Source organism: Heptranchias perlo, chromosome 30 (assembly GCF_035084215.1).
Source record: "Heptranchias perlo isolate sHepPer1 chromosome 30, sHepPer1.hap1, whole genome shotgun sequence".
In the NCBI taxonomy this organism is placed as follows: Eukaryota; Metazoa; Chordata; class Chondrichthyes; order Hexanchiformes; family Hexanchidae; genus Heptranchias; species Heptranchias perlo.
The window spans coordinates 1,432,383-1,448,340 of record NC_090354.1 but is presented as its reverse complement, the minus strand read 5'-3'; the positions used below and the strand labels follow the sequence as shown (position 1 = coordinate 1,448,340).

Below are 15,958 nucleotides of genomic sequence, written 5' to 3'. Positions count from 1 at the left end.
TTCTGATCATGTGAAAATGTTTTAATTATATTAGATTAGATATCAGTCAAGTTCACACAGCATAATTCTTTTTAAGTAACATTTTTTTTTAAACTGAACTTGCAAATCTGCTCTCCAGTTAGAAAAAGGCATCTCTTTCCTATCATATTTCAACCATTAGTTTTTCAGTTAAAATAGTCATTCATAGAAACCAGATTCTAAATCTGCAGCAAGTCGACAGTTTCAGTAAATCAGCAGCTGCTTTCGGAGAAAACCCCAGGACATGTAACCGCCTCAGACAATGGAGAAAGAGCAGGACTCGGGAATGTACACGAATGGTGCGAGGAATGAGTCATACACTCAGCCGCCCCACACAGCTGCGATGGGAGTAGATCCACAGCTCACACGGATTCCCCAGGAATCTTCATCCCTTTTAATCCAGTAATTGAAACTCAATAATAGAGATAAAAGTGCAGGAGTGGGGATAATCCGCCTCTCTGAGCAAAGCATGGTCTAATCTAGCAATTGCTGTTTCTCAGATCAATAGGAACTCATTGCCCGAGGCACAGTGTTGATGCTTGAACATATAACACAATAGAGCAGAGGGATGTAGGTTCAAGGCCCCGACTCTCTGCCCAACTCAATCTCAGCCACGCTGTGCAGGGAGATGTCACGCAAAGATCCAGCGTCTTCCTGTTTGGTGAGGGGACGGGACAGGGAGGAATCAAAGAACAAGTGGTCAACATTCCCCCTCCTTACATCAAGAGTGGCTGGCCAAGAGTGCTGGCTAACAGTTAGAAGCAGGTCAGCCTCCAAAACAATCAAGTCCAATGCAAGGGGGAAAGGTCAAAATAAGGACCAAACTCCCCTCCGTGCATGAAACAACCCTTCCATATTCTGAGCACAGAGACTCTTATCCAAGTAGTGTGCACTCACGGTTATAAATAAGTGACATTTGTCAGTAGAATCTGGCTGCTTTCATTTACAAGTTCTGCCGCTCTTCTCTCACCAAGGCTAAAGAGCGGAGATAGTGACACAATGGGGGGAGGGGGGTGAGGCAGCCCTGCATCCTGCCTGGACTGAGAGTGAATATCCCTTTGTGAGGGACGCACATCACATTTCGTTGCATGATGTGCACACACGGTGCCCCATGATTCCCCGATTTTAGGCAGACTGCTTCTACTAGAGAACGGAAGTGAGGAAAGTAGACGAGATAGGAGAGCTTTGGGTCACTCGTGTGTTTCACAGCAGCACAGGCAGAGGCCCGGGAACAGTCAGAATACCTGCAGAAAACTGTGTCTGCCCAGGGAACAACTAAAGGCAAAAATGCCTTAGAAAAAGGAGGGACAGCAAAACAGTGATTTGCAAACTACATTGGGCGGAAACATTTCTTAAAAATGCATTAATTTGATTTGCTCCGAGAGGCAGGGATTACAAGTTGTATCTGAAGCACACTGGGTTGGTGAAGAAATCTAAATTACACTCGATAGTCGGGTCACCACAGGTTTACATAATAAATATTTCGCAAGCAGCACCTAGTACGTGAAATCACAATACTACACTAAAAAGAGCTACATCACACTGTCTTGGAGGCTTGAATTGTTCCACATCGCCAGGACCTGGACTGAACACACTTCAAGGCAGGTTTTCAATCGTAGGTTGACAGCTGACTAAGAAAAGGCACCATCTAGGCAGGGCTACAGAATGATACAAGGGTGGCTCTTCAGGATCTTTTGGACATCTTCGCCATTATTGGCTTTCTGGATTGCATCGATGATCTGTAACAGACAGCGAGTAACCAGTACAGCTTCAGAAACCACTGCTCACATTCACCTGCCTGGCAAGCTATGCAGAAAGTCGTTACTGTCAGTGACAGAATCCACTGCGATTTAGCTTCAATAAGTCATCTTGATTTGAGCGCACACATTTCCTCAAGGACAAATCGCTGCAGTTTACGGTTACACAAGTACAACAACAAGTTGCATTTATACAGCACCTTTAACATAGTAAAACGTCCCAAGGCGCTTCACAGGAGCGATTATCCAACAAAATTTGATACCAAGCCACGTAAAGAGATATTAGGACAGGTGGTCGCAGAGGTACGTTTTAAGGAGTGTCTTAAAAAGGAGGAGGGGGGCGCGGAGAGGTTTAGGGAGGGAATTACAGAGCTTTGGGCCTAGGCAGCTAAGGCACCGCCGCCAATGGTGGGGCCATTCAGCCCATTGCTGTGGTTTTCTTCACATGAACCAGCTAGCCTATCCCACTTTCCTCTCTCCCCAGATGTGTTTATATTCCTCTTGTCTAATTCCCATTTTAAGAGAATTTATTGACTCTGCATCGACAATGGTTTGTGGCAGAGAATTCCACACTTGTGTCAGATACGTTGAGATGAAGTCAGGAGGGAGAAGGCTCGTGCGGAGCATAAACACTGGCACAGACCATTGGGGCTGAATGGCCTGTTTCTGTGCTGTAAATACTATGTAATTCTATGTGATATGTAGAGAGGGACCAGCAGGTAAAGGAGACCATATAATCCAGGACCCAGAGTTATGGAGCAAAACCCAATGGGAAATGGAGACAGTCGGGTGGGGGGGTGGGGAGGCAGGGGGCTACCTTCTCACATCATTGAAGTACATCACTCCCCGCCTTCCCCGCACCCCACTGGGTACATCCAGAGTGTCTGCATGGAGGATACCCAGAAATGATACTATCCCACCCTGCCGAAGACAACATGGGTACAGGGTGAGGCAGGGGGAACCAGTTACGTTTAGAATTGTACAGGTTCAGTCTTGAAAGGATTAAATTCTTTACTTACATCATCTTCATAAGGGAACCCACTGGTTTCCAGTTTGGAGAACACCAGCTGGCCATTGATTTCAATCTCAAAGCTGCCTGAAGTCAAAGAAAAAAAAGTTGATTAACAAACAAGATACATTTCCTCAGCTACAGACAGTAGTCACAGGGCATTTTACAAAAAGCTAAGCAAAGGGCAATGTGTTACTGGTATAACAGACTGTGTCACAGAGTGGGAGGGTAGTCTCTGCCCGTGAGTCCCCGTTAATGGGCACACCAAGGGAGAGGTACAGAGCAATGAGGCGAGGAGAAGGAAGGAATGAGGGAAATAATCAATCAATCAATCAATAATCAATGATAAGCACACCTATCACACTGACAGACGGTACAAGGAACGTCAAGAGGGCGGAGAACAGAACTATATTATTATATAAATGAGGAATAGATCATTTCAGCAGTAAAAAGGGATTAGCAACACACCAGTGATAATATAAACGCAGTAGGAAATAACCTAAGTTCATATCGGGCAGGAAAATTAAACAGCATTCCATTGTAGAAAGGACATTAAAGCTATAGAGAGCGTACAGTGTAGATTTACCAGGATGCTGCCAGGGGTGGGAAACTATAGTTATGAGGAGAGACTCAAGATACTGAGACTATTTTCACTGCTGTGGAGATGCCGGTGATGGACTGGGGTTGACAATTGTAAACAATTTTACAACACCAAGTTATAGTCCAGCAATTTTATTTTAAATTCACAAGCTTTCGGAGATTTTCTCCTTCCTCAGGTAAATGTTCAGGATCTCCTTGAAGCCTACGCATTTATACATATTGAATAATACATGGTGTTTACAGACTGCCCCTGCAACTGCCCGTTGCCAAGGCAATCACCGTGTTCAGACAGAGAGGTGTCATCTGCAGAACCCCCGAATACACATTCAACAAAAAAACAAACAGGGAAAAAAAAGAGAAAAAAAAACACAGAGAGAGGCAGAAACATCCGGAAGGCAGAGAGAGCCAGCAAATGACCCATTATATTAAAAACAGATAACATTTGTTCGCTGGTGGGGTAACGTGTAGCGTGACATGAACCCAAGATCCCGGTTGAGGCCGTCCTCATGGGTGCGGAACTTGGCTATCAATTTCTGCTCGACGATTTTGCGTTGTCGTGTGTCTCGAAGGCCGCCTTGGAGTACGCTTACCCGAAGGTCGGTGGATGAATGTCCCTGACTGCTGAAGTGTTCCCCGACTGGGAGGGAACCCTCCTGTTTGGCGATTGTTGCGCGGTGTCCGTTCATCCGTTGTCGCAGCGTCTGCATGGTCTCGCCAATGTACCATGCTCTGGGGCATCCTTTCCTGCAACGTATGAGGTAGACAACGTTGGCCGAGTCACAGGAGTATGAACCATGCACCTGGTGGGTGGTGTCATCTCGTGTGATGGTGGTATCTGTGTCGATGATCTGGCATGTCTTGCAGAGGTTACCGTGGCAGGGTTGTGTGGCGTCGTGGACGCTGTTCTCTTGAAAGCTGGGTAATTTGCTGCGAACGATGGTCTGTTTGAGGTTGGGTGGCTGTTTAAAGGCGAGTAGTGGAGGTGTGGGGATGGCCATAGCGAGGTGTTTGTCCTCATTGATGACATGTTGAAGGCTGCGGAGAACATGGCGTAGTTTCTCCGCTCCGGGGAAGTACTGGACGACAAAGGGTACTCTGTTGGTTGCGTCCCGTGTTAGTCTCCTGAGGAGGTCTATGAGGTCGATGTGTATTCGGGGGTTCTGCAGATGACACCTCTCTGTCTGAACACGGTGATTGCCTTGGCAACGGGCAGTTGCAGGGGCAGTCTGTAAACACCATGTATTATTCAATATGTATAAATGCGTAGGCTTCAAGGAGATCCTGAACATTTACCTGAGGAAGGAGAAAATCTCCGAAAGCTTGTGAATTTAAAATAAAATTGCTGGACTATAACTTGGTGTTGTAAAATTGTTTACTATTTTCACTGCAGCAGAGAAGGCGATGAGGAGATTTAAGAGAGATTTTAAAAATTATTAAGAGTTTTGATAGAGTGAATAGGGAAAGACTATTTTGTCTGGTTGGGGAGTTAGTGGCAAGGGGTCATTAATTTAAAATTGACACCAATAGAGTGAGGAGGGGGATTGGGAGAAATGGTTTTTTAAAATAGAGGGTTGGTTAAAGCAGAGACTATTGCATCTTTTACAGGAAGATTAGATAGATAAAGATTTGAAGCAGAGAAGTTATGGGGAAAGCAGGGCAGTGGGATTAGTTTTGAAATACTCCAGCATAGAGCCAGCACAGACACAATGGGCCAAATAGCCTCCTTCTGTGCTGTAAACTTCTATGGTTCGAACAGCATTGGAGATGTAGGAACCACAAAGTTTGGCTCGATTGGAGATGTAGGAACCACAAAGTTTGGCTCGGAGTCAGAAGGTCGAGGGTTCAAGCCCTACTCCAGGACATGAGCCCATATTCTGGACTGATACTCCAGTGCAGCACTAACGGAGTGCTGTATCCTTGGACGTACCATCCTTCAGATAAGGCGTTAAACTGAAGTCCTGTCTCTCCTCTTCTGGTGGTTCAGATGGATGTTACAAAGATCTCACTGAGCTTTCCCAGCGTGGAGGAAAGATACCTCTCTCGATCAATGGCACCAAAAGACAGTTAACTGCTCATCTGTCTCACCTGCTGTTTGTGGGATCTTGCTCTGCACAAATTGGCTGTACAATTGCCTACCTAACCAGAGATATTGCTCTTCAATATAATTTATTGTTGTGAAGTGCTTTTGAGGGATGGAACAATATGAATGCAAGTCTTTCTCTAACTGCAGGTTAGCCAGGTAGCTATTACAGCAGGGAGAGGAATTCCCAACGTAAAACGGAGAGAAACCCACAGATTTCAGCCTTGACTGAAGTTGAAGTTCACCTATTGCTGCTCCTGCTATACAAAGTACTTTAGGGCCATTGAGAAAGGTGTGGAAATCCACAACCATCCCACCCTCCCACCTGAAGGGCGATAGCTGAAAGGACAGTGTTTAATGCATCGACGTTACCTGATCTCCCAACATCTCCAGAAATATCCGCATCAGGAAACGTCCCCATGATGGTGTTGGCGAGTTTCTGATAGCGGGGCTGGTACCCTCAGGCACCACTACAACAAACACACAATGGAGTCAGTTCATCAACTTCACTCAATATCTGACAGACTTATTAACAGTATCACCAGCAGTTAGTGCAATTATCTGACTACTGTGTCACACTATAGTAAAATTCTCTGCACATCATTGAGTCTCCTCGCTCCCTCAATCAGCTTCTCCCGTGACAGAAATCCATCTTCTCCCTTGTTTGCACAGCACTGTACTACGGTTACAAACTTTCCTGCGTCAGCTGTGGCTTAGGGGTAGCGCACTCCCCTCTGAGTCTGACGGTCGCGGGTTTGAGCCCCGCTCCAGAGGCTTCAGCTCATAATCCAGGCTAATCCTCCAGTGCAGCACTGATTGGCTGCTGTGCTTCCTACATTGCAACAGTGACTATACTTCAAAAGTACCGCATTGGCTGTGAAGTGCTTTGGGATGTCCTGAGGTTGTGAAAGGTGCTATATAAATGTAAGTCTGTTTTATTTCCTGTGAGCAGGGGGACCCCTGCAAATGTTGACACACTCCCACAGAGCCCCTACTCCAATCGCTGACAAAATGATGCTCAGGACTCAGGTACAAATGGGCAAAGTTTGCATGAATGAGCTCCAAGCTGCAGCTAGCCCAAGTACTATTACCTCCAGAAAGCTGTGCTCCTGCACCTCCACTTGGTGGGACTCTTGCTCAACGTGCAAAGTGAGTTTCTGCATAGTGCAGGATAGGCGGTCTTACAGATAAGGTCTCCTCGGTGCACTGTGGAACACTCGACCTCCCAGCATGTGTGAGGGGTATGACACTTTGTACTCTTGAAGGGATTACACACAGCTCCCCAGTACCTTCAGAATATTGCACTGTGTTACATGGCATCACACTCCTGTCCTTATAGAACAGCCCAGGACATCCCCTACTATTGAAGGTGTGACGGATGTTGGTCTTGAACTTCTGGGACCCCCTCATGGACTCAGCTCCCAAAGCCACATATATAATATATACATAGTTTCTCTTTTGCCAATATCACTAAAAACATTATCTGATCACTGCTGTTTGTGGGATCTTGCTGTGCACTAATTGGCTCCAACGTTTCCTACATTACAACAGTGGCTGCACTTCAAAAGTACTTTGTTGGATGTAAAACGCTTTGGGACGTCCTGAGGATACGAAAGGCCCTTTATAAATGCAAGTTCTTTCTTTCTAACGAGTTCAGGCCAACTCCACATTCCATTCCGGCCCACCTAAGCCAGGAACCAAAATGAAACTCACAATGTGACGCACACCAAGAGGAATTAAAAATTCTGAAATCTGGCTTTGTGCCCATTACAGCATCTTCTTTTGACAAAAGGTTTTAAGTATTTAAAGTTTGAGATTCCAACAGACAGACATCAAGATAACTTGTGTCAAGCTTTTAACTGCTGATTTTTCCATCTCCAATTTCCCTCTTGTCTAAGTGGCCATTTCATCAGGTATGAGCCTGGGCAGTGAGTTTCAGCAAGCTATTCTACCATGGGCTGAGCACAAACACCTGTCCTCACACATAGGGACTTCCAGCAGGTGTTGCTAAATAACAACCTTTAATAAGCACTTACTCACCTAGACCTAGGTGACCAATCAGGTCTTCTCCAAAAAAAATCAACCACAACTCAATTTCTAATCCTGAAAATCCACCAACACAATGTTTTAATCAAAAAAAGGGTGCCATTTAATTGACGTTGTACAATTATCTCAAAACCCAGAGACGAGAGAGATGGCGTACAACGTATCAGAGCGGCACCAGTACATGCAGTCAAATTCTTTAGATAAGTACTAATCCCAGATCATCCCCTCTCACCGCCCCAACCCTCGCTCGGTACCCTGAACCCCAGACGCTGCATATACTTACAAACATGCACAAAAGAAGAACAAACCCAGGGTTTCACGGATTATGCCAGGGATGAGGGAATTTAGTGGATAGACTGGAGAAGCTGGGGTTGTTTTCCTTGGAACAGAGAAGGTTGAGAGGAGATTTGATAGAGGTATTCAAAATCATGAAGGATCTAGACAAAGTAGATGGAGAGAAACTGTTCCCATTGGTGGAAGGGTCAAGAACCAGAGGATATAGATTTAAGGTGACATGAGGGAAAACTTTTTTAAGCAGTGAACGGTTAGGATCTGGAATGCACTGCCCGAGGGGGTGGTGGAGGCAGATTTAATCATGGCCTTCAAAAGGGAACTGGATAAGTACTTGAAAGGAAAAAAATAGCAGGCTACGGGGATAGGGCAGGGGAGTGGGACTAGCTGGATTGCTCTTGCATAGAGCTGGCATGAACTCAATGGGTCGAATGGCTTCCTTCCGTGCTGTAACCTTTCTATGATTCTAACCCAGCGTTCCATTCCCAAGTTGATATGCCAATCACTTTTGATCAGGGAATCATGGCTGATTTCCCACCCCCCCCCCCCCCCAAACTCAGGGATACTGAGGCCAATTGTTGCTCCCTAACTCATCAACCCCAGGGAAGCCTTTCTCTATTTTTGGGGGGAACTGAGTGACCTCCACTTACTATCTCCCCAAGCTGTGTGTGGAGAAATACAGGGACAAACCCACATCTCAGCACCTAATCACCCAGCAACCCATCACATCAATGCTCTAAAAGGCAGTGTTTTCACTCCAACATTGTCCCCGTGGACGTTTTCAAACATCACTCTCACACTGCACTACATGCCTCAAAGTCCCTGATTTCCTGTCAGGGAAATACGAATGCCTCGCCCTCTGTAGACAGCCACTGCAAAACAGATTCTCACACTGCTTGGCAGAGGTGCCTTGACAACCAACATATTACTCATCACAATAATGTTGAGAGCTTAGCTATTTTGCTGGAAATGTTCACCCTCCCTGGGAGGGCAGGTGACAGTTCCCCCGGGCTTCTGCTGCTCCGTAACCAACCAATAAACAGCACATAAGATGAGTTGCAATCTAACCCCTTCCCTCCCTGTATTCTGCCAGGTGTCAACAAGTGGGCAATCACGGAAACTGTTTGGCCACTAGCACAATTCACAACCAATAAGCCAAGAGGCTGTATTCAAGAGGTGGTGCATTGGATAGGTGGTCAGGTGAAGGAGAATTGCTATGCCTAATTTTTAATGGTAATAATGCCAAGCAACACATTTCTGCAAAATAGCTGCACCAAAGTCACCATTTCTCTTTACCGAGGCTGCTGTTATTTTTCATATTTTCTATTCTTAGCGCAGCGACATATCCCAGTAAGGAAAACACCCTTAATTAAGTACATCATATAAACTCTGGTGAAACAGAGAATTGTAAAAGGAGCTGGTCTAAAATAAACACAGAAAATCCATCTGAGAAAAGAAAGGTTCTGGGTGAAGAACAGTTCGGGTGAAGGTTTTTGACAGAACCCTCAAACTGCACAGGCCCTGAACCACAACAACTTGCATTTATATAGCGCCTTTAACGTGGTAAAATGTCCCAAAGCTCAAAACAGGAGCTGCACAAGCAATCGAGACACGTTATGGATGCTATTGAGTCTCCTGTGGTGTTGCTCGTTGTTAGTCCGAGATATTGCTGGCTGGGGTTTTCCGTTAGTAGGCTGACCAGGCCCCCATTATAGTGTATGGGAGGAAAATCACTGGTTGGTGAGCGCAGAAGCAGAAAACCTCAGCTAGTATGTTTTTTAGCCATTGTAACAGGTTACAGCAACATCTCTGGAACAAGCGGGGGATAACAGGTCTCGTAATAGGCGACAGTTCCATCCAATGGGAAGAACTAAGACTAGCAGGCGTCACCGCCACGATGTTAGACACGGCATCACCGGCACTGCCACAGGGGCGGGCATCACGAGCACTGCCACAGGGGCGGGCATCACCGCCACAGGGTCAGACACGGCATGGGCATCACCGCCACAGGGTCAGACACGGCATGGGCATCACCGCCACAGGGTCAGACACGGCATGGGCATCACCGCCACAGGGTCAGACACGGCATGGGCATCACCGCCACAGGGTCAGACACGGCATGGGCATCACCGCCACAGGGTCAGACACGGCATGGGCATCACCGCCACAGGGTCAGACACGGCATGGGCATCACCGCCACAGGGTCAGACACGGCATGGGCATCACCGCCACAGGGTCAGACACGGCATGGGCATCACCGCCACAGGGTCAGACACGGCATGGGCATCACCGCCACAGGGTCAGACACGGCATGGGCATCACCGCCACAGGGTCAGACACGGCATGGGCATCACCGCCACAGGGTCAGACACGGCATGGGCATCACCGCCACAGGGTCAGACACGGCATGGGCATCACCGCCACAGGGTCAGACACGGCATGGGCATCACCGCCACAGGGTCAGACACGGCATGGGCATCACCGCCACAGGGTCAGACACGGCATGGGCATCACCGCCACAGGGTCAGACACGGCATGGGCATCACCGCCACAGGGTCAGACACGGCATGGGCATCACCGCCACAGGGTCAGACACGGCATGGGCATCACCGCCACAGGGTCAGACACGGCATCACCAGCACCGCCACAGGGTCAGACACGGCATCACCAGCACCGCCACAGGGTCAGACACGGCATCACCAGCACCGCCACAGGGTCAGACACGGCATCACCAGCACCGCCACAGGGTCAGACACGGCATCACCAGCACCGCCACAGGGTCAGACACGGCATCACCAGCACCGCCACAGGGTCAGACACGGCATCACCAGCACCGCCACAGGGTCAGACACGGCATCACCAGCACCGCCACAGGGTCAGACACGGCATCACCAGCACCGCCACAGGGTCAGACACGGCATCACCAGCACCGCCACAGGGTCAGACACGGCATCACCAGCACCGCCACAGGGTCAGACACGGCATCACCAGCACCGCCACAGGGTCAGACACGGCATCACCAGCACCGCCACAGGGTCAGACACGGCATCACCAGCACCGCCACAGGGTCAGACACGGCATCACCAGCACCGCCACAGGGTCAGACACGGCATCACCAGCACCGCCACAGGGTCAGACACGGCATCACCAGCACCGCCACAGGGTCAGACACGGCATCACCAGCACCGCCACAGGGTCAGACACGGCAGCACCAGCACCGCCACAGGGTCAGACACGGCAGCACCAGCACCGCCACAGGGTCAGACACGGCAGCACCAGCACCGCCACAGGGTCAGACACGGCAGCACCAGCACCGCCACAGGGTCAGACACGGCAGCACCAGCACCGCCACAGGGTCAGACACGGCAGCACCAGCACCGCCACAGGGTCAGACACGGCAGCACCAGCACCGCCACAGGGTCAGACACGGCAGCACCAGCACCGCCACAGGGTCAGACACGGCAGCACCAGCACCGCCACAGGGTCAGACACGGCAGCACCAGCACCGCCACAGGGTCAGACACGGCAGCACCAGCACCGCCACAGGGTCAGACACGGCAGCACCAGCACCGCCACAGGGTCAGACACGGCAGCACCAGCACCGCCACAGGGTCGGGGCAGGCAGCACCAGCACCGCCACAGGGGCAGGCAGCACCAGCACCGCCACAGGGGCAGGCAGCACCAGCACCGCCACAGGGGCAGGCAGCACCAGCACCGCCACAGGGGCAGGCAGCACCAGCACCGCCACAGGGGCAGGCAGCACCAGCACCGCCACAGGGGCAGGCAGCACCAGCACCGCCACAGGGGCAGGCAGCACCAGCACCGCCACAGGGGCAGGCAGCACCAGCACCGCCACAGGGGCAGGCAGCACCAGCACCGCCACAGGGGCAGGCAGCACCAGCACCGCCACAGGGGCAGGCAGCACCAGCACCGCCACAGGGGCAGGCAGCACCAGCACCGCCACAGGGGCAGGCAGCACCAGCACCGCCACAGGGGCAGGCAGCACCAGCACCGCCACAGGGGCAGGCAGCACCAGCACCGCCACAGGGGCAGGCAGCACCAGCACCGCCACAGGGGCAGGCAGCACCAGCACCGCCACAGGGGCAGGCAGCACCAGCACCGCCACAGGGGCAGGCAGCACCAGCACCGCCACAGGGGCAGGCAGCACCAGCACCGCCACAGGGGCAGGCAGCACCAGCACCGCCACAGGGGCAGGCAGCACCAGCACCGCCACAGGGGCAGGCAGCACCAGCACCGCCACAGGGGCAGGCAGCACCAGCACCGCCACAGGGGCAGGCAGCACCAGCACCGCCACAGGGGCAGGCAGCACCAGCACCGCCACAGGGGCAGGCAGCACCAGCACCGCCACAGGGGCAGGCAGCACCAGCACCGCCACAGGGGCAGGCAGCACCAGCACCGCCACAGGGGCAGGCAGCACCAGCACCGCCACAGGGGCAGGCAGCACCAGCACCGCCACAGGGGCAGGCAGCACCAGCAGCGCCACGGTGTTAGACACAGCATCATCAGCACTGCCACAGGGGCAGGCAGCACTGCCACAGGGTTACTCATGCCGGCCCTCCCAGATCTCCTGTGGCGTTGCTCACGTTGAGAGGATATGCCAAAATATAATGTCTGAACTGTGTCAGGAAGTGTGACAATTACACAAGTGTGCACTAGACTAATGACTTTATATAAAAATCAATGCTGATCTGTTCATTTGCCCCCTTCCTCTCTGTTTATTGGGGGTTCGGGTCTCGCTGGAACTCCCACTGACAGGGCGGGGGCGACCTAACCTGATCGCGGCACCGCCCCCCGGCTCCAATTGGCTAACTATGCACAGTCAGCTGACAAGCTAACAATCCTATTGGCCGCAGCTCCCGTCAATCATCCCGGGACAGCAGGTTAGGTTGACGGTTCACCCTCGGCGGCGACTTCCCCCCCCACAAAACCCCCGGCTCCCCGCAAACCCCCCCGCTCACCGCCAAACCCCCGACACCAGCCCCAGGCCTCGGCCTACACACCAATACTCGACGTGAATCTTGGCGCTCATTCTCAGGCCGCTCCGTCCTTCTCTCCGCCGCTCGATCGACGGACACTTGACGCCGACAGTCACGTGATCTACAAAGGGGCGGGGCAAGGGCAGAGCGGAAAACCCCGTATCGGGGCGGGCCTGAGGTAACCAGGGGCAACAGCAATACAACAACAACTTGCATTTATATAGCGCCTTTCACCCAGTAAAATGTCCCAAGGCGCTTCACAGGAGGGATTATGAAACAAAATTTGACACCGAGCCACGTAAGGAGATATTAGGACAGGTGACCAAAGGCTTGGTCAAAGAGGTAGGTTTTAAGGAGCGTCTTAAAAGGAAGAGAGAGGTGGAGAGGTGGAGAGGTTTAGGGAGGGAATTCCAGAGCTTGGGGCCTAGGCAGCTGAAGGCACGGCCGCCAATGGTGGAGCGAAGGAAATCGGGGATGAACGTGAGGCAAGAATTGGAGGAGCGCAGAGATCTGGGAGGGTTGTAGGGCTGGAGGAGGTTACAGAGATAGGGAGGGGGCGAGGGCCATGGAGGGATTTGAACACAAGGATGAGAATTTTAAAATCGAGGCATTCCCGGACCGGGAGCCAATGTAGGTCAGCGAGCACAGGGGGTGACGGGTGAACGGGACTTGGTGCGAGTTAGGATACGGGCAGCAGAGTTTTGGATGAGCTGAAGTTTACGGAGGGTGGAAGATGGGAGTCCGGCCAGGAAAGCATTGGAATACTCAAATCTGGAAGTAAGGAAGGCACAGATGAGGATTTCAGCAGCAGATGAGCTGCGGCAGGGGTGGAGACGGGCGATGTTACGGAGTTGGAAGTAGGCGGTCTTGGTAATGGAAAGGATATGGGGTCAGACGCTCAGCTCAGGGTCAGATAGGACTCCGAGGTTGCAAACAGTCTGGTTCAGCCTGACGGGCCAGGGAAAGGGGGGAACATAGCAGAGAAAGAGAGGGAAATATATCAGTGAGAGAAAATATACCAGAGAGGGAAATAGATGGATTGGAACTTGAAGTAGCTTCCCTGATCATTCAAAGCCACGAGGTGTCACTGTTGTGCTTCACTAATGCTGCAGTTTGAAATCACTTGGTGCAGGTGCTGGGTTTTCTGTTATTATTACTTTCTGTGATATATATTTGGCCCACTCTATATATATCCCCGTCTGTACTGCTTTCAGAACCAATAACATTGCCCTGGATAGTCGTCCTATCTATGGTGATTGTGACTCAGAATTGGCGCTAAGGGGTAAAATTTGATGGTTTTACACTTCACAGAAGTCGGATTGCTTTGCTTTCTCTTTGGGGGGGGGGGGGGGGGCGTTAAACAGTTCAAATGTCAGTCAAGGGTTAGAATTCAAGCACCAGCCCATAGCATAGGAGTCTGGTGCCCTGTCTCGAAATTGCCAGCCCCTTGACTCGGGGTCATTAGCAACGCAACGGGTGTGTATTTGTACTGGTGGTGAATAGTCTCAGTGATTTCAGTATAAGAATGTTGTGCTTCAGTGACACTGTCCCAGGACCGCACGTGACCCGAGCCCCGGCTATTCGGCTCTTGAAGCCCAGGCATCCCAGACTGATTCGCACTTAGGTTGTTACACAAGGTAAGGGCTCATGGGGTTGGGGGTAATATATTAGCATGGATAGAGGATTGGTTAACGGTCAGAAAACAGAGAGTAGGGATAAACGGGTCATTTTCAGGTTGGCAGGCTGTAACTAGTGGGGTGCCGCAAGGATCAGTGCTTGGGCCTCAGCTATTTACAATCTATATTAATGACTTAGATGAAGGGACCGAGTGTAATGTATCCAAGTTTGCTGACGATACAAAGCTAGGTGGGAAAGTAAGCTGTGAGGAGGACACAGAGAGTCTGCAAAAGGATATGGACAGGTTAGGGGTGATTTTAAATCCCAAGAATGGGTGGGTTGGGGGCGGGGAGTTGAAAATAGTTGTTTTTGGGTCGCGACCTCAACCCGGCTTTATTTCTGGGTTTAACGCCGACACGTACAGGCTTCCCACTTGGAATGCCAAGTCCGATTATTTTTCGGTTGCGACCCAAAAAAACAACTATTTTCAACTCCCACCCGCCCCTAACCCACCCATTCTTGGGGTTTAAAATCACCCCCGTTAAGTGAGTGGGCAAGAAGGTGGCAGATGGAGTATAATGTGGGGAAATGTGAGGTTATTCACTTTGGTAGGAAGAATAGAAAAACAGAATAATTTTTAAATGGTGAGACTTGGGTGTCCTCGTGCAAGAAAAACAGAAAGTTAGCATGCAGGTAGAGCAAGCAATTAGGAAAGAAAATGGCATGTTGGCCTTTATTTCAAGGGGGTTGGAGTACAAGAGTAAGGAAGTCTTGCTACATTGTACAGGGCTTTGGTGAGATCACACCTGGAGTACTGTGTACAGTTTTGTTCTCCTTATCTAAGGAAGGATATACTTGCCTTAGAGGCGGTGCAACAAAGGTTCACTAGATTGATTCCTGGGTTGAGAGGGTTGTCCTATGAGGTGAGATTGAGTTTGAATGGGCCTATATTCTGGAGTTTAGAAGAATGAGAGGTAATGGGGCAGCAAACTGGAGTTGAGGTCGAAGATCAGCCATGATCTGATTGAATGGCGGAGCAGGCTCGAGGGTCCATATGGCCTACTCCTGCTCCTATTTCTTACATTCTTATGAGGGAGTTCAAAACTAGGGGCCGTTAATATAAGATAGTCACTAATAAATCCAATAAGGAATTCAGGAGAAACTTCTTTACCCATAGAATGGTTAGAATGTGGAACTGGCTACCACAAGGAGCAATTGAGGCGAATAGCATAGATGCACTTAAGGGGAAGCTGGATAAATACATGATGGAGAAAAGGTTAGATGAACATGCTGGTAGGGTGAGATGAAGAGGGGTGGGAGGAGGCTCGTGTGGAACATAAACACCGGCACAGACCTGTTGGACCGAATGGCCTGTACCAATGTTGTAAATTCTATGTAAATCCTGCACTAGCCCATCTATCTCATTGGTTCTCCTCACAACAAGATCCCAGGTTGCACTGTACCGGAGAGGAGCTCAGTGGAGGTTAGACACGACAAGATCCCAGGTTGCACTGTACCGGAGAGGAGCTCAGTGGAGGTTAGA

General features: G+C 50.5%; 1 protein-coding gene across 1 annotated transcript; it reads right to left on the bottom strand.

Annotated features, from left to right (window-relative positions):
* selenow2a (selenoprotein W, 2a) lies at window positions 1-12,926 on the bottom strand. The gene is made up of 4 exons (XM_067969320.1): window positions 12,823-12,926; window positions 5,837-5,934; window positions 2,795-2,871; window positions 1-1,757 (listed from the first exon to the last, which is right to left on the bottom strand). The coding sequence occupies exons 1-4, from the start codon at window positions 12,849-12,851 to the stop codon at window positions 1,677-1,679; spliced, it is 285 nt and encodes a 94-aa protein (XP_067825421.1). The 5' UTR covers window positions 12,852-12,926; the 3' UTR covers window positions 1-1,676.
* Between the last annotated feature and the right edge of the window lie 3,032 nt (window positions 12,927-15,958).